Genomic DNA, 20,929 nt, shown 5'->3' with positions numbered 1-20,929 from the left:
TATAACTTGACTACCCAAAGGTACACTTTGTATGTGGAAAATTAGATTATCGTTGGCACCTAAATTAAAACATGATTTATGTATTTTTCATGTGCATCATGCATCATATTTAATTGTGCCAAAATTAACATGTCTTGATATTCATGCACATAAATTGATTAGATGAATATTCTATTTATTTCCAGCAACATATCAAATCCTATTATCACACTACTTGCGACTGAAAAAACTGGACGGTGATAATTATGCTAAGTGGAAAAGTAACATGAACATACTATTGGTGTGCGAAGACTACAAGTTTGTCCTAGTGGAGGAATGTCCTCCTGAACCCGCGGCTAATGCAACCAAAACTGCAAGGGAGGCTTATGATCGCTGGATCAAGGCCAACAACAAAGTAAAGTGCTTTATGCTGGCCAGTATGAGCGATGTGCTTCGCAAGAAGCATGAGGAGATGGAGACTGCTTATGAGATAATAGAGTCTCTAGAAGCCATGTTTGGCGCTCCCTCTGAGAAGGCTTGTTTGGATGCTGTAAGGGCTTTCATGAACGACGAGATGAAGAAAGGTTCTTCAGTCAAGGCACATGTTTTGAACATGATTGATCACCTCCATGATGCGGAGCTCAATGGTGCCAGGATCGATGAAGCCACCCAAGTTGGCATCATCTTAGAAAGCCTATCCCCTGATTTTTACGAGTTCGTGAACAACTTTGTTATGAACAAGAAAAAGTCCAATCTCACTGAACTCATGAATGACCTGCAAAACTTCGAATCCACCAACAAGCGAAGGGGAGGAGAAGCAAATGTTGTAGTTGTAGGTAGTTCTGGTAAAAATAAAAGAAAGAACCAGAACCAAGGGAAAGCGAAGAAAGGAAAGAACAAGAAACCCAAGAAGGCTAAAGGCCCCATCCAGAAACCCAAAGGAAAGTGTTTTCCTAAAACAAGTATCTCGAGGAACTGAAAAAGAAAAAGGAACAAGGTAAATTAGATTTACTAGTCCTTGAAACATGTTTAGTAGAAGGTGATACCTCAGCCTGGATAATTGATTCGGGAGCAACTAATCATGTTTGTTTTTCTTTGCAGAGTCTTAATTCTTACACCGAGTTAGCTGATGGGGACTACACGATGAAAGTGGGTAATAGCGCGAGAGTTTCGGCAAAAGCAGTGGGAGAAGTTAGACTTCGTTTTAGGGAAAATAAATTTTTAGTTTTGAACAATGTTTATTTTATTCCAGACATTCGTAGAAATTTGATTTCTGTGGCTAAGTTATTTGAACAATTATTTAAAGTTTATTTTGATAATGAGTTTGTTCATATTTCTCGAAATGGTTTAAATATTTGTTCTGGACGTCTGGATGATGGTTTATACTGTATAAAACCAATACCTAACTCACTGCTTAATACTGAAATGTTCAGAGTTGCCGAACCTAAGAATAAAAAGCAAAAGATTTCTCACGAAAATAACACATATCTGTAGCATTTTAGACTTTGTCATATTAACCTAAATAGGATTGAAAGATTGGTAAAGGATGGTCCTTTGCACGAGCTAACAGTTGGCGAGCTCCCGGTCTGTGAATCTTGTTTGGAAGATAAAATGACCAAGAGGCCTTTTACAACAAAAGGAGTAAGAGCTACAGAACCCCTTCAGCTGAATTGCTGAAGTTTTGTATCAATTTTTAGGTAGGTTTCATGAAGTTACTTTAAAACTTCGTGGAATATATTACCCAACATCACCTTTAGCTTTAGGTGAACTTTTAAGAATTAGTATTTTATTTAGTGAATATAGGGATGACCCAATCTTAGGAGTTCCTATCCATTCTATGGAAAAGAAATTTAAAAAATGTTGGTCTAAGTTGCCTTTGTTGTATGGTTTAGGTACTATTTTTAATCCTATATTAAAATTAGACGGTTTAGAAAGTGGTTTAGAAAACTTAGGTGAATTTTTAGGCATCAATTGTTCGAACCAATTTCCAATAATAAAGGCAAAAATATATTCGATCTATAGTAAATATGAGAATAGGTTTAGAAGCACAAACTTTATACTACAGGAACTGCAACAACAAGATGAAAACCCGCATTCATTCTTAAATGTTTTTAGGATGAAGAAGAAGAAGAAGACAACTCAAACAGAAGCTGGAAAGAGATCTTCATCAACAGGTGGCAGTGGCGGCAACTTCAACGAGCTTATGGCGTACCTCAATGAAAGCTTAGTAGTCGATGGTACTAGAGAATCGTTTGACTTAGTTCAGTGATGGAGGGCACGAACATTAACTTGGCCAATCCTAACTCGGTTGACATTGGATATATTTTCGATCCCAGTCTCTACTGTTTCATCCGAACATGCCTTCAGTCCAATAGGATGAATACTTGAGGAACACCGGAATGCATTGCGAATGGACATTGTTGAAGCCTTAGTCTGCATTAAGGATTGGGATCGTGCCGATCAACGTCTACAGGATACAATTTCACCGGCAAGTCAAGAATGGATCGATGACTTTAATATATTAACATTTAATTTTGAAGACGATCCTTCAGCTTCAAATTAAATTGTAAATTTGTAATTTGTAAATATGTATTTACTTTTGACATTGTAATTGTATAACTTTGTAAGTTTGTAAAATTTTTAATTCGTCACAAAATGATTGCATTATCTTTTCCTTACCAAGTTTTTATCCCAATTGGATTTTTCTTGGTAAGGTTTTTAACGAGGCAATCATGAATTATGAATTTAAATATTAATATACAAAATTAGTTTATTAAATTGTGTTAATAATGTATGTTGAATGTTGATTTTAGTTTTTATATAATTTTAACACAAAATAACTTAATAATTATAAAAATTAAAAAATATAAAAAAAAATTCAGGCATTTTAGGCGGGCTCGGGCTGTCCGGCCGGGCTCGGGAAACCAAATACAGGCATGCAGCCCGTTCACGGGCCTTCTCGGGTTCGAGCGGGAGTCCTGAAATTTTCAGTCATGTCGGGTCGGGTCGGACTTCAGGCAAAAACTCAGTATTTTCAGGCGGTCGCGGGCGGCCCGTCCAAAATTCCAGCACTAGTAATGAGCTCTTTGACTTCACTCACCTTGTTGTCTTCTATGCAAACTCAAATCTAGAGACCATATGATCTGAATTAAATGGATCCTCTTATTTTAATCTTACAAAGTGTACCAGTTATTTTATTAATGAGTCTACCATAACAATGATGCATGAAATGTGAATATCTAATATACGTTTTACGTAGTGTTTGGTAACGATGGAAAATGGGAGGAAACCACATAGTATGGGTGTTTACAGAATTCGTGAATCTGATTGATCCGCGAAATCCAATCTAATCTGAAATTTTAGATCGGATTGAAAGTGGTTTTGGATCGGACACGGATTGAGATTTTTCAATCCGAAAGTTTTTGATCAGATTGCAGATTGAGCACTTTTCAATTTGTGAAATCCACGAATCTGAAACCATATATATACATATATATAATTATATATATAAATTTTATAAGTTTAATTTTTTATTTTTTTTAAATCTTGTATATACTTAAAAGCACTTATGCATATCTTTGTTTGGAAACTTATTCTGTGTATGTTGGAAACTCATGTATGTTTTGTTACTTTTGTAGAAAACTCAAGTATTTGTAGATGTTGAATTACTTTAAAGTAACGATGAAGATTTCATTTTGAGTTTCACTGAATCTATTTTGTTATTGTTAATTGGTAATCTAGACCCTTTTTTTTTTTTTGCTTGAAGTAACAATTTAGATGTGTATTAATATTTTATGTTGTGTTTATTTTGTATGGATGTTTATTAATTTATATTTTTAAAGGTCAGAATCTGTGAATCCGTGAGTCCAATCCGAAAAGGTTTTGGATTTGACATGGATTAGAATTCTTCCAATCCGCAGTTCTGGATCATATTGCAGATTGGCCTTCAATCCGCGGATTGGGATCTGTGAACCCCCTATCAAAGAGGAAGAAGGTAGAGAGATTTTATAGTCGAAATTGAAGAGGTAAGGGCCTGTTTGGTGTATGAGTTTAAATCCGGATTCTTAATTAGGGAATTTGTATTCAATAGCATATTTTTAAAACTATATTAAATAAATAGCAGATTTTAAAATTATTTAAGGTAAATAGCAGTTTACGTGGTAAATGAATCATTTACGACTATTAAAAATAACTTACATTGTAAAAGATTTTAAAAAATCTTTATTTATATGGAAAAAAAATCTTTTTACCAGTCGTAAAAATAAAATTTATGTGAAAAATATTTTCACTAGTCGTAAATGACCCATTTATGTGGTAAATGAATCATTTACCACGTATATTGCTATTTACTTAAAATAGTTTTAAAATATGTTATTTACTTCATTTAGTTTTATAAATATGCTATTTACTACATTCTCCCTTTTAATTATGACTTTTGAAATTCAAATTTTTGTGAGGAAAAAACAATATAGCTAGACCAAACTATAGATTTGCACTATAACGAACCCATATACCAAACATACACTAATTTATTTGGCAAGATTCTTGGGAGGAAAAATTAAGGAGATTAAAATCTTTATTGGATCCATAATTTTTTCTCTCTCTCAAGAGGAAAGGCAAAGAGAGAACTCTGACAGAAGGATTATGGCAGAAAAATTATCAAAATATCCCCATCTATTACCAAAATCTTAAGAAAGTAAGAATAAAGATGAGTGAAATGATGATTTCGCAAAAAATACCAATTCTTTCCTTTTAATTTCATTTGCAATACCAAACAACAAGAGAAGGTCAATTAGTTATCTTTTTTCTATCATTATATTAAACAATGCAAAGGAAAAATAAAAAACCTTCTTTTTGTCACTTCTTTTCATCATTTTTCTTTTCTTTCTTCCCTTGCTAACATATATAGCATTAATCTTGAATTATTTAGACTATAGGTTGCAATAATTTTTGCATGATTATCTAAACCTACTTTATTCTTGTACCTAGTGCTATGAAGAATTACAATGGTAGTTGATCAATAATTTTGGGTAAAACTCATGTCTTAAAATTAGTTAAAAAAAGGTTGTCAAATCCGCATACAGACACCATAGCAACCCAATAACTTAGTGATGTGTTACAATTTTGACTACAACAACTCAATAACTTAGCGATGTTTCGAGTTTATAATTCGAGTTGAGATGTGATTTTGTGTGAGAGCTTTTTACTGTAGCAAAAAAGTTAGATGTGACTGTTTCTGAGAGCTTTTTACTGTAGCAAAACTCGAATTCTAAACTCGAATCGGCGAAATGAACGGGGCTAATTCGAGTTAATAATAATGAATGATAATAATTTATTTTTTAATAAATTAACATAAATAATATTTTTGTATCATTTTAAGTAGTATTTCTAGGGCTGTTCATAAACCCGCAAAACCAGCAGGCCTAACCCACCCCACTCCAACCCAACTCGAAAAATGTAATTTCTAGTATTAAATTTTTTATTTCGGCTCATTTAATGTCTAGCCCGAAATTTTGGGACAGGGTATAGGTTAGGCCTATAATGGCCCACACACTCCAACCCAACCCGCGCTCTAACTTGCCTACTCTAATATCTAACCCTAGGCATGCAACTCATTTCTACTCTCTAGTTTCTTCATGTTTGAATTAAGTCTCTATGTTTGCTTTATGTTAAGACAAATTTATGAGTGTAGACTAATTTATGTTTGATGTTGGATGGACTACTTTGCTTCATGTTTGATGTTGGATTGAACTTTGAATTTCTATATGTTTGAATGTTGGAGTTATTATTTCTATTTGATGATGAAATTTGAATGTTATATTAAACTTTGAGTATTTGATTCTTTGAATGTTGAAACCGACCACCCAACCCACCCCGCACCTCCCCAACCCAACCTAAACATCATTGGATTGTGAAATTTTTCTAACATCGTTAGGGCCAAATATGTGCAACCCGCACCTTTTGGGACGGGGGAAGAAAAAGTCTTACCCCGCACCAACCCAACCCATGAACAGCCCTAGGTATTTCTGATTTTTTCCCCTAATTTCTTCAATCTCTTTCCCCAGGAGAAGGTAAAAAGAGAACTCTAAAAAAAGGATTATTCTACTAAAATTATCAAAATTCTATATCTGTTACCAAAATATATCTCAGAAATTTAAGAACAAAGACAAGTGAAATGGTGATTTCGCACAAAAAAAAAAAAAAAAGAAAGAAAAGATTTATTTCCTTCTAATTTCATTTGCAATACCAAACAACGAGAGAATGTTAATTGGTTCTCTCTTTTCTATCATAATATTAAACAATATAAAGAAAAATAAAAATCTTTCATACTTTCTTTTCTTTCTTCCCTAGCAAACATATATAACATTAATCTTGAATAATCTCAACTCTAGAGGCATTAATTTTTGCATGATTCTCTATAGCTAGTTTATTCTTGTATCACGTGTCATGAAAATTAATGATATTTTATAAATGGGCTTGGGTAGAAGTCAAGCCTGAAAGCTAGCTCAAATCTAGATACCATAAAAATTATAGTAAATAACTTTTTTTTTTTTTTGAAGGAAAAGACATACATGAAACTAAATTAAGTAAATAACATATTTTTAAATATTTAAAGTAAATAATTGTAAATTTTTTATTTATGATTAGTAAAAAAATTTTACTATGTAAATTTTTAATTTACTATTATTTACTTCACATAGTTTTAAAATCTACTATTTACTTCAATTATTTACTATAAATCTATTATTTTAAAAGGAAAAATGAGACAAATATCCCTTATAGTATATGGATCTGAATTTTTATCACTTACGCTATCTTTTTTAATCAAATAATTATATTAGTTAAAATAGTATTAATTTAAATAATGGAGTAAAAATTCAGACCATGCACTTTAAAAGTAATTTCAGCAAATTTTTCTTACTTTTTTTTCTTTTCATTCTCCCCTAATACTATATCAAACGGGGTTATGCAGAACAAATTTTCTTTCTCCCCTAATACCATAGACAAATTCAACTTCCAACAATATTCCTCTACATCACAAACATCTTTCAGTGTATGCAACATGTAAAAATATATGCACTGATTCGCACTTAATTATCGATCCTTGTTAATCAACCTATATTGTTGATAAACAATAAAACAATCTATAACATATATAGAAAGTTCAATGCATTTACTATTCATCATCTCACAAATGATTATTCAAACTTTTGGTTCAATTATTTTGTCTTCACCTTGTGCCCTCTCTCTTTCAATTTTTTAAAATGTTTTCGTGACTTTTTTTTTTGTTGTTGTTGATTTTTTCCCTTCTTTCTTCTTCATCTCCATTCTTTTTCTTTTTTTCTTTCTCCATTCGCCGTTTTCTCTCTTTCTCTAACTTTTCCTTTTGCCTCAAAAATCTTGTATTCTTAATTGCGTATGATGAAAATATCTTTTTATCCTTTTTATCCTTATTAAATAATTTTCTCAAAATATTAAAATATCTTTCTTACAACATTCTTAAGTATCATTTTGTAAAATGTGGTCTTTATAAATATATTTTTTTAATTGCCTACTAAATTTTTTTTTTTTTTTACTTCTAAAGTATAAAATATGAATTTTAATAATCTTCTTTTATGTTAAAAATTTATTCTTTTATTTTATATTCTCATAGCTTATGTAAAACTTTTAATAATCTTCTTTTACTTTTCTTTTGCATGGAGCTCAGCCACATAGTTGACATGTTATTTCTTGTTGTGGGTGTTACATTTCTAATGTCTTGTGTTTGATTCTTGTGTTGTTACTGTTTTAGGGTTACTAGCTATCTCAATAAATAATTAGAATTCTATAAAAGAAAGAACATATGTCAATTATAATTCAATTCTTGATATTTTTACATATATCTCTTGATATTTTTTATGTAATACTAAGCAAATTATGAAGGATATTGGCTATTTTGCAGCTTGCACTAACCAATACAATATTCACATGTAGCTCCATGGTTTCAACTAGTATAAAAATAATATTAAAAAATCAATATTAATCAGTACAATTGAGCCATTTTACAGAATAATATATATATAAACTTTTTTTGGTACGTTAATATACTAGTAGGTTAGGTAGGGCGGTTCATAAACCCGAACAACCTGTAAACCCAACCCACCCCGCCCCAACCCAAGCCGAAAAAAGTAACCCGCAGCATTATTTTTAAATTTGCGGCTCATTATACCTCTGGCCCGAAGTGTTTGGGGCGGATTACGGGTTGGGCCCATAACAACCCGCAATCCCCAACCCAACCCGCACAACATACCCCCAAGCTTTTGGCCCAAGCCAAACTGCCTAAGTTCTACCCTAGGCTCACTAACATTAGGGTTCACAATCTCATTCTCGGTCTCCCCTCCCGTGAACCCCCTCTTCTTGCCTCTTCCTTTTCAGTTTTCCCTCTTCTTCCCCTCCCGTGAACCCCCTCATAACTCTCTCCTCATTGCTCAGTCCTCTCGGCTGCCGTCTTGCCCACTTTCTCCGGTGCTCTCTCGCCGGACTGATAAGGATAGTTGCTATTTCTATTTAATAATGAAGTTTGAATATTATATTGAACTTTAAGTCTTTGATTTTTTGAATGTTGAAACCGACCACCCAACCCACCCCGCACCGCCCCAACCCAACCCGAACATCGTTGGGTTGTGAAATTTTTCTAACATCGTTGGGGCCAAATATGTGCAACCCGCACCCTTTGGGGCGGGGAAAAAAAGTCTTACCCCGCACCAACCCAACCCATGAACAGCCCTAAGGTTAGGTTTTTTGTCTGACGAATTTGTATAAAAACACGTAAAAGTAAAAAAAAAATATATGTAAATCTAACAGTTAAAATAACTTAACCTACTGCTATGCCATGTGTACCAGAGAATCTCATATATATATATATATATATATATATATGCATACGAGGAGGCTATCATGTTGTTTACTCGTCGTCAAGTACGGCAAGCTGATTCAGGCCTGCTGCTTGATCCAAGAAATTCCAAAATCTGTGCATCGGAAATTTCTCTTCTCCGCTATGCAAATAAATAAAAAATAAAAAAATACAAGTAAAATTAATTAATATAATGTTAAAGCAGGTTTTGGCTGCCGGATTAGATCAATCAGACAGCAGAAAAGACAATCTCAAGAACTTTGTGACTAAATAACATTTTTTGGCTCTTTTTTTCTGGATAAACCAACAATACGTTTACAACGATATTTTTTTATATATGTTTATATATACATGATCAAGTAGCTAGCTAGATTTCTCTTCTAGTTGCTCAGAGGTTTCGTCATGACTGATGAAAATGGCAGGGTTTTCTCCTTCTGTGTCAAGGAAGAAGAAGCTAAAATGGAGCAAACTCTACTCATTTTCATGCATGAAACCATGCGGCGCCATGGTCAACGAGGACTTGAGCTCGGTAGTCTTCGGCCAACCGGGGTTTTCTCGGCTGGTTTTCTGCAATGAACCTCACATGCACAAGGCAAAGCCTTACAAGTATGCAAAGAACTATGTCTCAACGGCTAAGTACAGTGTGGTGAGTTTTCTTCCCAAGGCACTTTTTGAGCAGTTCCGGAGAGTAGCAAATCTCTACTTTCTCTTGGCCGCACTGCTTTCGTTCTCGCCTATTACTGCGTTTGATTCGGTGAGCTTGATTGCTCCATTGGTGTTTGTTGTTGGGATTAGTATGCTTAAAGAGGCTGTGGAGGATTGGCACAGGTTTTTGCAGGTAGCTAATTATCTACTATTAATATGTGTTAATTTAGGATCAAGGAAACGAGCTTAATTAATTTTAAAATAATGTAATTATTGCAACATTTTGATTTTCATTTTATATTGACTACCTAGCTTGATGAAGGACATTTTATGATTGGTTTGAGTTCTTACCAGTTGAGAAATGGAAATTCCTTGTACTGCAATTAAAATTTTTTTACAACGTACATGTGTTTTAATTTCATGTATTTTATATTAGCTAGGAGTAGTGCCATGATCAACAGTAACTTAAGTGAAAATATAATATTAATCTAATTATGATATTATCTCTAGCTCAATTGAATCCTAAATTTAAAGAATCAACAGCCAAGATATTTTAAGGACTGAAGTGCTTCAATGAATAAAAAGACCAAACTGTCAAATCCTTTTTTTTTTTTTTTTTTGGACAATCTATTGTAATTACAAACAAAAAGCAACTATACAATAATCTCTATAAAAATCATCTTAAGTATTAGTATAATAATTTTTAGAATCTAAATTACAAAAATGAAACTGAAAATGAGTAACAAAATTAAATACAATTTAGGAGCTTTCCAAGAATTAATGTTATGGCAAATTCATATCAAGAGTTACTTAACATAACATTCACCTGCTATAGTTCTAGTAACCAATATATGTTTTTGTAGTTATAAAGAGAAATTCTAATCTATGAAGATTTGTATTTCTATTTTTGCAGGATTTGAACGTAAACTCAAGACTTGTACAAGTTCATATAGGAGGAGGTATATTTGTGAGCAAAGCATGGAAAGAAGTCTGTGTCGGAGACGTTGTTAAAGTTACCAAAGATGAATATTTCCCTTGTGACATTCTCTTGCTATCTTCCAGCTATGAAGATGGCATTTGTTACATAGAGACCATGAATCTTGATGGAGAAACAAATCTCAAAGTAAAAAGATGCTTAGAAGAAACACTCAACTTGGACAAAGATGAAGAAATCGGTGATTTCAAAGCCATAATTCGTTGCGAGGATCCTAATCCGCAACTCTACACTTTTGTTGGGAATTTGGAGTTGAGGAATAAGTCATTTCCCTTGTGTCCTGTTCAACTTCTCCTAAGAGATTCGAAGCTTCGAAACACGGAATACATTTATGGGGTTGTCATCTTTACTGGGAAAGACGCCAAAGCAGTCAGGAATTCCACTATGGTACCATCTAAGAGAAGCCGAATTGAAAGAAAGATGGATCATGTCATTTATCTTCTCTTTTCAATGCTGGTTTTGATTTCATTACTCACAGCAACCGGATTCTCTGTTTTTCTTAAGACAAGGATGGTTAATGGGTGGTACCTTCGTTTGGAGGATGATAATAATGATGATAATGATGATTTACTCTTCAATCCATCAAGTGTACTGGTATCTGGTTTACTCCAATTCTTGAGGGCAATTATTTTGTATGGCTATTTGATCCCCATTTCTCTTTATGTGTCGATTGAAGTCGTCAAAGTTTTACAAGCCCTGCTAATCAACAAGGACACACAGATGTATGATGACGTTTCGTGCAAGTCGGTCAGAGCTCGAACATCGAATTTGAACGAAGAACTCGGTCAGGTGGAAATGATCCTTTCGGATAAGACAGGGACTTTGACATGTAACCAGATGGAGTTCAGGAAATGCTCAATTGCTGGGATCTCATATGGGGGTGATATTAATAAAGTTGATCTTGAAGCATCCAAGATAATGAATATTGTTGACATTGAGGCATTTCAATTTTGCACGGATGATTTGGACACAAGAAGCCAGAGTCTTCAAGGATTTGAGTCGTCAATGGCTGATATTGGCACCCAAATGGCAGTTCTAGGTACCAAAAAGGGTGTGCAGAATCCGAGCAGCAACGAAAACTCAGAAATTTCTTCTGCGTGTAAATTAGTATCTAACATCAAGGGTTTCAACTTTTGGGATGATAGAATTATGAACAAAAAGTGGATCCATGCTTCCAACTTGTTCGATGTAACAATGTTCTTTAGAGTCATGGCTCTTTGTCACACAGGCATACCCGTTGAGGATGACAAAGTTGACATGCTCAAGTATGAGGCGGAGTCACCTGAAGAAGTTGCTTTCCTTATTGCTGCGCAGGAATTCGGGCTCCAATTTTACGGAAGAACTCAATCCACAATGTTTCTGAAGGAGGTGGATCCTTACTCTGGAAAGGTGGTGAAGAGGTAATGATAACTCGGTAATAAATATTTGCATGCTAGTTTTCTTTTTCTCCAATAGTTTTTGTGCATTGCAAAGCCTTAAATATTAAATGGAAGTTTCATTTCAGGCAATACAAGCTCCTAAATTTGTTAGAGTTCTGTAGCTCCAGGAAGAGAATGTCGGTTATAGTATGCAATGAAGATGGTCAAATCTTTCTCCTATGCAAAGGTGCAGATAGGTATGTCATTGACATACCAACAATTTCTTGTTAGACTTTTTTTTTTTTTTTTTTAACCTTGTGTAAAATTTATCTTCAGTTTTTTACTTAATATGTTCTATTCTTGATTATAAAAGCTTCTTGTCATCCTTTTTTTTTTGGTAGATCACATAAATTTTGGTTTTCAGCATTATCTTTAATAGGCTAGCAGATAATGGTAGGACATATCAAGAAGCAACAACCAGACACCTTTCAAGTTATGCCGAGGATGGCCTCCGCACTTTAGCGTTTGCTTATCGCTTACTCGATGATTCTGAGTATAAAAGTTGGAACAAAATATTTACGCAAGCAAAGACAACAATCGGTCCTGAAAGAGAAGAGCTACTAGAAAAAGCATCTGAAATGATTGAGAAGGATTTAATTTTATTAGGGGTAGTTGCTGTTGAAGACAAGTTACAAAAAGGGGTAATTCCTTTCTTTCCCTTTTTTCTTGTAATGTTAATTAGGAGACAAGCAAGTATAAGATAACCTTGAAACTAATTTCAGGTTCCAGAATGTATAGATAAACTAGCTCAGGCAGGGATGAAAATATGGTTACTAACTGGGGACAAGAAAGAAACCGCGATAAATATTGGGTAAGGCTTTCTATCTTACTCAAGAAAAGAGAAACAAGAGCTATCAAGTTCTTCATTTTTCTTGTTTTCTTAAACCTCTCATTTTGGCAGGTATGCTTGCAGCTTACTTAGGCAGGACATGAAACAACTCCATCTCAGTTTAGGCAAGGAAGCCGAAACATATGATCAGCTGAAGGTGAAAATACACTTCAAATATCTATCTATACACACGCATATTATGTCTACATATGTATAAATTTAGAATATTCATTGTCTATTTTCCCTTTGTTCCAGGAGGGCTTAATGATTTTTGAGTGGTAATTACAGCTCTTGTCTTTCTAGTTTTCAGGTAATGAAAGAAGACATTATAAACCAACTTGATGGTTTCTACAGAATCATGTCTAAAGAAAGCAACCAACATTCACCCTTGGCTTTGGTGGTTGATGGAAAAGCCCTTGAAATTGCCTTGAGATGTGATGTGAAGGATCATTTCTTGCCTCTGGCTGTTAAGTGTGCCTCTGTCATATGCTGCCGGGTTTCTCCGAAACAAAAGGCTTTGGTATGTCCATAGCCTTCCTTTTACTACTACTGCCAATACGGGTAATCTTATCAGATTTAATACGAGATCTAAGTTAGTATACTGCAATTATATCTGACTGCAGTTAAGCTTCTTGCCCCCAGTGTTTTTTTTTTTTTTTTTTTTTTTTTTTTTTTATTTAGTGGCATAAAAATTCCTGACTTTATGCATTATGTAAAGTAATTTCTAAAATTGTTAGTTCTTCCGAACTGAGGTGTCTTATTAGTGACCAATTTTGTTCCGCTTAGCCATAAACATATTCATTAATTCCTTTTCCAATATTGATTCACCTGAATAAATGTCGAAATTACAGATCACTCGATTGGTAAAGGAATTTACTGGTAAGACAATCCTAGCAATCGGGGATGGAGCGAATGATGTTGGCATGATTCAAGAAGCTGATATTGGAGTTGGGATTAGTGGAATGGAAGGAATGCAGGTAACTTAAGACTTCACTTATGATTGATTTTTAGTCAACCTTCTTGATCTCATTGTAGTTTGTTTTAGGCTTGATACAACTCCTCATGTTTAGTAAGGTCCCATATTGCATAGGGATAAGGGTGAAGAAACTTAGACAAAAAAATCACTCTCATACATTGCTATTCTAGCAGGCTTCTAAAACCCAGAATTAGCTTTTTGGCATTTTCTTTTTGTTCAGCTTGAGTTATCTTATTGTTAAAGCTGGATTATATTCTACCATGGACGGTAAATGAATTTTTCATTTTCTGTTGTACCAAAAAAACAGTAGAACAAACATTTTTCTTGAACAATGAAATGAAATAAAGACAGAGACATACCTTCAAACACAGATAATATTTTTGCATGAAACACCACTTTCAGGCGGTCATGGCTAGCGACTTCTCATTACCCCAGTTCCGATTTTTAGGGAGATTACTCATAGTTCATGGACATTGGTGTTACAAGAGAATTTCCAAGATGGTGAGTTTCTGACTTGTACTGTATCTAATAAGCAATACATGTCCATTTTGTAGCTTGGAATTTCTAATAAAGACTAACCTTCTTCCTCTGCTATTGTAGATTCTGTACTTTGTGTACAAGAACATTGCATTTGGCCTCACTCTCTTCTACTATGAATTGTACACAAGTTTCTCTGGGGAGGTCTTATATGATGACTGGTACATGACACTTTTCAATGTAATCTTGACTTCCTTACCAGTTATATCATTGGGAGTCCTTGAGCAAGATGTTTCATCAGAAGTTTGCCTCCAGGTAAGAAAGATCCACAAAAAAAAAAAAAGAAAAAAAAAAAAGATTGAACATTAATCAAGTACACACAAGAAAATATATTTCTCTCTCTTCTAGTGAAGTCTTGGTTGTGACACTAAGAGACCTTATTAACAAAACTAGCTAATACTTTTATGGGCAAATTGTTTTATTTTATTTATAACAGCGCCACAACGTACAAGGCTTCTAATGCATTTTCTACATCTTTCTTTAAATCCAACAGTTTCCAGCTCTTTATCAACAAGGACAAAGAAACACACATTTTACTTGGAGCCGAATCATCGGTTGGATACTGAACGGCGTGGTTTCTTCTCTCGTAATCTTTCTCTCAAACATCTACATCCTCTCTCCAAACTCCTTCCGAAAGGACGGAGCTGTCGCGGACCTCACGCACCTAGGTGCCATGACATACACCTGCATAATATGGACAGTAAACTGCCAAATCTCACTCATCATTAACCACTTCACTTGGATCCAACACCTATTCATATGGGGCAGCATTTTCCTTTGGTACATCTTCTTGTTTGTCTATGGCGCATTGTCTCCTGCTTATTCAGAAGGAGGATTCCACCTGTTGGTGGAGTCTCTAGGCACTTCACCAATGTATTGGACGGTCACATTCCTTGCTATGGTTGTCTCTCTTCTTCCTTACTTCATCCATATCGCCATCCAAAGGTTGTTCTTTCCCATGGATGATCATGTGATCCAAGAGATCAAGTACTGTGGGAAGGACGTTGATGATGATAAAATGTGGCAGAGAGAGCAGAACAACTCGAAGAAGACGGCCCAGATCGGGTTTTCCGCGAGAGTTGAAGCTAGACTGAGGGATCTGAAAGGGAACTTGCAACACAAGAAAGAAGTAATATGTAGAACAATGGCAATCAGCCCGTTGTTTAAAAAAAAAAAATATGATGTGACTATCAGTTCATTTGAGCTAAGAAGTTAGCTTCCAATTTAGTAGTCTGTTTCCTTTTTAATGTTGGTATTTATTCAATACAAGAGCTAATTAGATAGCTCCATTATTCTTTTAACTTCATTTTGTGTCTTTTCGTTCAAAATTTAATTTTTGGGAAATCTACCTCAGTAACATTCATGCACTTTAAATTTTTGGTAGATGCATCTTCATCACGTGAGTATAGATGATCGGTGTGAAACACATTTTATTCTGCCGAGACGTTACTTAAGCCCTTGACCTAAAAGGATAATAAAAAAGTGGGGAAAACCACATATCTCACCCAAAATAGTAAAAAATATTATTTACGTCAAAGTAAACGATTTCCATTAATTTAATGAAAAAAATAAAAAGCCATAATGACAATTAATTATTTAGAATGACATAAATAATAAGTCTCTATAAATAATTACAACCCATGTACTTTTCTCTATAAACAAACCCACCAACCAAACTTGGCCTGCCCCATAACATCAACTCAACACAAGGCGAGTACAACCCGCTCTCCATAATCCGGTGTCCTAGTTAGCTAGTCTCTTAATGTCTCTTTGGTTTACGCGTTTAAATTAGTGATTTTGATTCTGAATTTGAATTTTGTGAGAGAACCATTAATAGGAATATTTGTTATTTAAATTTGTTGTGAGAGAATAAAATCAAATCATAAGTTTACATCAGTGAAAACAACCTGACCCTACTAATTTGTAAGCATTTTGGTGCTTTTGCCCTTTACTTTGACTGAATTGGCAAGTTGCCGCCATAAACTTTAATTAGGCAAATTAACCCCTAGACTTAATAAAGTATTAGAAAATATCCAAATTGATGAATGATGTGAAACTTGAAAGGAAGCATCCCAAACGTGATATGAGCGAGAAAATTTATGATACTAAATTTTGAGCTTAATCAAGATTTAGAATATGAATTACCTCATAACACATAAATTACCTCATAATTACACATATTTGCAATTCATGTGATTTTGTGACTATTATGTTAATGAATAATCAACTTTGTGAGCATATTTTGATTACTTATAGGTTCATTGGGTCCCCATGCAAACTATATAAATTCTTAAGAAAATATTAATGAGATTTTCTCGACAAAATTTTATAGTCCCAGCAAATAGATCATATTAAGGATTATTTACAAAAATAACACTGATTTGAGAAATTATCTCACAACTAACACCATTTTTTATACTTTTATTTTTAACATTGCAACATATTGAGGGCCACGAAGTCACATTGTCTAAAATACCCTTCACAAATTTTCTCTTTGCCACACTTTTTTCTCTTTCCATTTTCACCATTTTCTCAAGCTTCTTCTCTTCTCTCTTCTTCTCATTCTCATCGACCGACGAAGATCCAACGATTCAAGGTCTATTAGAAAAAATATTGTAATAAAAATTTAAATTATAATTCGAAGTAACAAAATAAACGGGTTGTTAAATTCCTCAAAAACTCAAACTACACGTTAAAATTTTAATTGAGACCCAGAAGGAAATATTTATACTACTAGTACCATGCATAGAATCAAAAGTGGAAAAAGTTCCAAAGCTATAAAATGTCCAAAATTAATATACCTTCTTATTATCTATTAATTTTTTTTCTTTTGAAAATTCTTTAAATAGAGAGCACACAGTTGAAATATATAACAATTAATAATGAGCAATAATCTGTTAAAGAATAGTAAATATCTTATCTAAAACAAACGTAAAACTATTACACGTGATTGTGAAAAAGAGGAATAATAAAAATAAAATTAGACTCTATAATATATTTGGAGTTAATTAAGTTTGGCTAACGCTTTTATTTAATTTTAATATCTTAATTAGTGTCTATCTTATCATATCACACCACGTTATGTAAAGTTATAAATTATCTTTTAACTAATTTTTTTTATATCTTTTAATTATTTTTTTTTATTATGAGATATATAGTATAATTTAATTGGTTGAATACTGATTAAAGCACCAAAATTTAACAGAGAATATGGATCCGAAAGGACCGAAACACGTTTCGCATACAACTTTCAGACCTACCTAAAAAAGTGACGAATTTCCTTAAAATAATAAATAAAAAAAAGTGTGGAATTCTCCCTTTTCCCTGCACTCTTGGCTCTTTCGTTAGCCGTATCTCTTCTCTCTTCCGTCGCCGCTAATCTTGTCCGCAGCGCCGACGATATCTCCTCTGCAGCATCGACGCAAGATCCCCGTCTCCCTCAAGCCTCCGCGGTCGCAGAGGAAAGCAGCCACCCTACCTTCCTAGCCGATTTCAAGCCATAAACCAAGCTCCTCCATGGTTGGTTTTCTGTTTGTTTAATTTTTGTTTGAATTTGGGATTTTTTTTTTGTTGAGACGTTGAGGAGTGGGAACGATGGAGATAATAATCAGTCCTATCAGTATTTGATTGATATCTTTGGAATTTGTTTGATTGTTGAAAATTGCTATTGTGGTTTTTGGTTGATATATTGATGAAAATTTTATGTTGATTGGTTTGTGTGTTTAGTTATTTGTGATTTTTTTTCCTTGATTATTTTACTATTTTTGGAAAGGTTGATAATAGTTTCACTATTGGAAATTCGTTAGAAATTGGGTTGTGTGATTAGTTGGATATTGTTTGAACTTCGTATTTGCGAGAACCCAATTAACGATTCTAGTAGAAAAATAAAGCAATTCAAAAAAATTGCCACGTCCGGTATACGAAACCCATTTCACGATTTTCATTGATTTCCGGGATTGGCAGAATTCGGAAAATTTCAGACACATTGCAGTGGGATCAAAAGAAAATAACATGTTCTCTGAAAGTGATGAAGCGCAAGAGATATTGGGGAACAATTGCCTTGAAGATGTGACTTGGCTTTGTTCATTGTCTGAATCCGAGCTTGTAAGTACTTTCAAACTTAGTTGATGCGCTTCATTATAACGTAATTTTTCTGACTTTTATTTTTGTAATATCTACTTCTGTGAACCGAACGAGACCTTTAATTAATTCAGTGGAAACTGATTTTCGTGTGCTTTTGTGCACCAATCTCATGTTATTTTATGGTTTTTTTATTAAGATGCACTTCATTTAAATCCCAGAGGTCTCATTAGATTAGACTACTTTATTTCATTTTGTAATTGGCTGGACCAACTTCCTGACGGATGACATGTGCTTTTCAATGAGACAAATGTTAAAATTTACGAAAATTTAATTGCAGGACATGCTAATTAGTTTGAAAATGCTGGTAGTACAACGTGCAAAAATAGTTGGATATGATAAACTAGCTCACAAGTTTAACCTGAAGATGCTTCGGGCTCTTGGTATGTCTGTCTGGATGCTTCTATTTTTCTATTTTCTTTTTTAAGTCACATGCTCTAGTATACAGGAAGAAGCCTATTTTCTATTTTCCATCTTTTCCTTGGAATGTTTCCGTTGTGTTGGAAAACTTATTATGGCAGACATTGTGCTAAACAGAATTTTTGCATAACCGTCTGTTTTTAGTCTTTACTCGTCTTTCTTTGTACTCTGCTGCTTAACAACATTAAGGCATGTTTGGTAAGAGGAAAAGAAAGACGTATAACATAGATGAGGTTAAATAAAGAGGAAAGGAAGTATCTTTCTCTTAATGTGCTTGGATTCTCTCCCATAATCTCTTTGTATTAGGAGAGAAAAAATTTGGGGTTCTTGAAGGATTTAAAATCCCTCCCCAATCGCTTTTCTCCTCTTTTATCTCTAACTAAACAATCACTAGTACAAAATCCATTCACTAATCCCCTCACCCCTCCCTTCTTCCACTTTTCCCTCCCACCAAACAAACTCTTATGTGTAAAGCTTTTTCTCAGAAAAACTAAGGCATTCCACCCTCAACCAAGGGATTGTAAGATTATCCAAGTACTCACGATTGACTTCATGCAACCAAACAATATATTGATTTGCTCCTTTGAATTGTTTGCCTGAGTTTTTGTTACCTTTAATCAAAACCACTGATTTTCAACTTAATTGTTTTTCTTCTGCATGTTTCATTTGAGTACTTATGTTTTTGCGTATTATAAGTTTTCTTGCTTTTATAATTTATATTCTTGTGGACTACTTGTTCAGGGCTCATTCTAATGGAATATCTCAAAGAGAAAGTCAAGGACATGTCACTTGTTCCAGACTTGGCCGAGTTGGCTGCATTTATAGATTATTCTAATCTATTAAAGTCTAGTGTTGAAAATATTTTGAGCGAAGAGGAGATAAAAGAATGTATAGGGTCAAGAAAGAGACGCAGAAACAGGTAAGCAGGTCTCTGTGTGTCTATGTTGGGAAAAGTTATTTGAGAAAATAAATAAATAAAAGGACAATGCTTATTGTTTTGGCTTAGGTCCCAGGTTCAAACCTGGGGGGGGATGTTGTGTGTTGCCAATGGGAGCTTTCAAGCAAAAAAGTTATTGGTCATGCTTAGGACTGAAATTTTATTTTTGGAACACTGAACATGAACATTTTTTTTTTCTCTTCGACATTGGACACTAACACGTACTATGTTGAAACACCACGTCTTGCAGACAGATACTTTCGCGTGCGGGCATAATATCCTCCTATTGGAACCTTATATGGAAAATGAGAATTTAAGTGTGGGTCATATGTGGCTGCACAAGAATTATTGATTGGGAAAAAAAAATGAAAATGAATAGATAATAAAGAGAATGGTTAGAATGCATTTCACGTGCTGAGTCAATGCTTTGACAAATCACAGCGACCTTCATTAGAGACAGGGTTCTTCATGTATAATATACTGGTGAGATGAGAATCTCGTGCTTCTGTTTCAATAGCATGTTCATAGAGTATTCCGTTAGTCGGAGCGAGAGAGAGAGAGAGAGAGAGAGAGATATGCTTCTTCATCTTCTTGTTATATAGACCCTTTTTCCAGTTTGTAGTTAGGTATGTAAAAATATGATACCCGTTTTAGGCACTTCTATTTTGTCTCGAAATTTATATTACGGTTTTGCTTGTAGTTAATTAATTTGTCTTATCAACTACTTGTGTATCTCTTCCCTAATGTCAGAGGACTGAAAAATGAGGCTGTGAGAAATCAGAGCAAACGAAGGAAACGGAAGTGAAAACTAATGAAGCGTAGCAATTGAAAAGAAGCTCAAATTTGTAAAGTCGCCTCCAAGCTAGAGGACTCGACTGAGCTTTTGGTATGTTACTCGAGGCCCCCCTCGTCACAGAGATGTTCATTTTTATTTATTTATTTATTTTGTTGTCCGGCCATACCCCATTGGGAAACGGTGTATCAATTTTGAGATGTGCTCTTCGCATCATCATTCACCATTGTAAAAATCATCACATTGTTATACAACATGAGAGGTTCGTACCTTTTATCTCATAGTTTTTAAGAATTTTTAACCGTTATCTTTTCCATTTTTAGTTGATGCTGATCCAAACAAGTTTATTACTTAACACCATATCTTTA

The 20,929-nt window shown here is 34.1% G+C and overlaps 2 protein-coding genes across 2 annotated transcripts in view; both read left to right on the top strand.

Annotated features, from left to right (window-relative positions):
- Nucleotides 1–17,757, top strand: part of LOC21408600 (probable phospholipid-transporting ATPase 5) — a 26,154-nt gene extending 8,397 nt beyond the window's left edge. Inside the window, exons 3-14 of the mRNA XM_024167039.1 lie at nucleotides 9,295–9,710; nucleotides 10,431–11,911; nucleotides 12,016–12,126; nucleotides 12,294–12,570; nucleotides 12,652–12,740; nucleotides 12,831–12,915; nucleotides 13,069–13,278; nucleotides 13,610–13,675; nucleotides 14,137–14,235; nucleotides 14,335–14,526; nucleotides 14,765–15,400; nucleotides 17,620–17,757. Of these exons, the coding sequence (XP_024022807.1) occupies nucleotides 9,295–9,710; nucleotides 10,431–11,911; nucleotides 12,016–12,126; nucleotides 12,294–12,570; nucleotides 12,652–12,740; nucleotides 12,831–12,915; nucleotides 13,069–13,278; nucleotides 13,610–13,675; nucleotides 14,137–14,235; nucleotides 14,335–14,526; nucleotides 14,765–15,400; nucleotides 17,620–17,757 (3,800 nt within the window). The remainder of the gene's footprint in view (nucleotides 1–9,294; nucleotides 9,711–10,430; nucleotides 11,912–12,015; nucleotides 12,127–12,293; nucleotides 12,571–12,651; nucleotides 12,741–12,830; nucleotides 12,916–13,068; nucleotides 13,279–13,609; nucleotides 13,676–14,136; nucleotides 14,236–14,334; nucleotides 14,527–14,764; nucleotides 15,401–17,619) is intronic.
- On the top strand, nucleotides 17,527–20,929 carry LOC21408599. The gene is made up of 5 exons (XM_010100182.2): nucleotides 17,527–17,790; nucleotides 18,235–18,375; nucleotides 18,692–18,794; nucleotides 19,573–19,750; nucleotides 20,519–20,929. Exons 1-5 carry the CDS (start codon nucleotides 17,788–17,790, stop codon nucleotides 20,571–20,573), a joined length of 480 nt encoding a protein of 159 aa, XP_010098484.2. The 5' UTR covers nucleotides 17,527–17,787; the 3' UTR covers nucleotides 20,574–20,929.

Source organism: Morus notabilis, unplaced genomic scaffold (assembly GCF_000414095.1).
Source record: "Morus notabilis unplaced genomic scaffold, ASM41409v2 Scaffold276, whole genome shotgun sequence".
NCBI classification, from domain to species: Eukaryota; Viridiplantae; Streptophyta; class Magnoliopsida; order Rosales; family Moraceae; genus Morus; species Morus notabilis.
The sequence above is the reverse complement of the archived record's forward strand: the minus strand, read 5'-3'. Positions and strand labels throughout refer to the sequence as shown.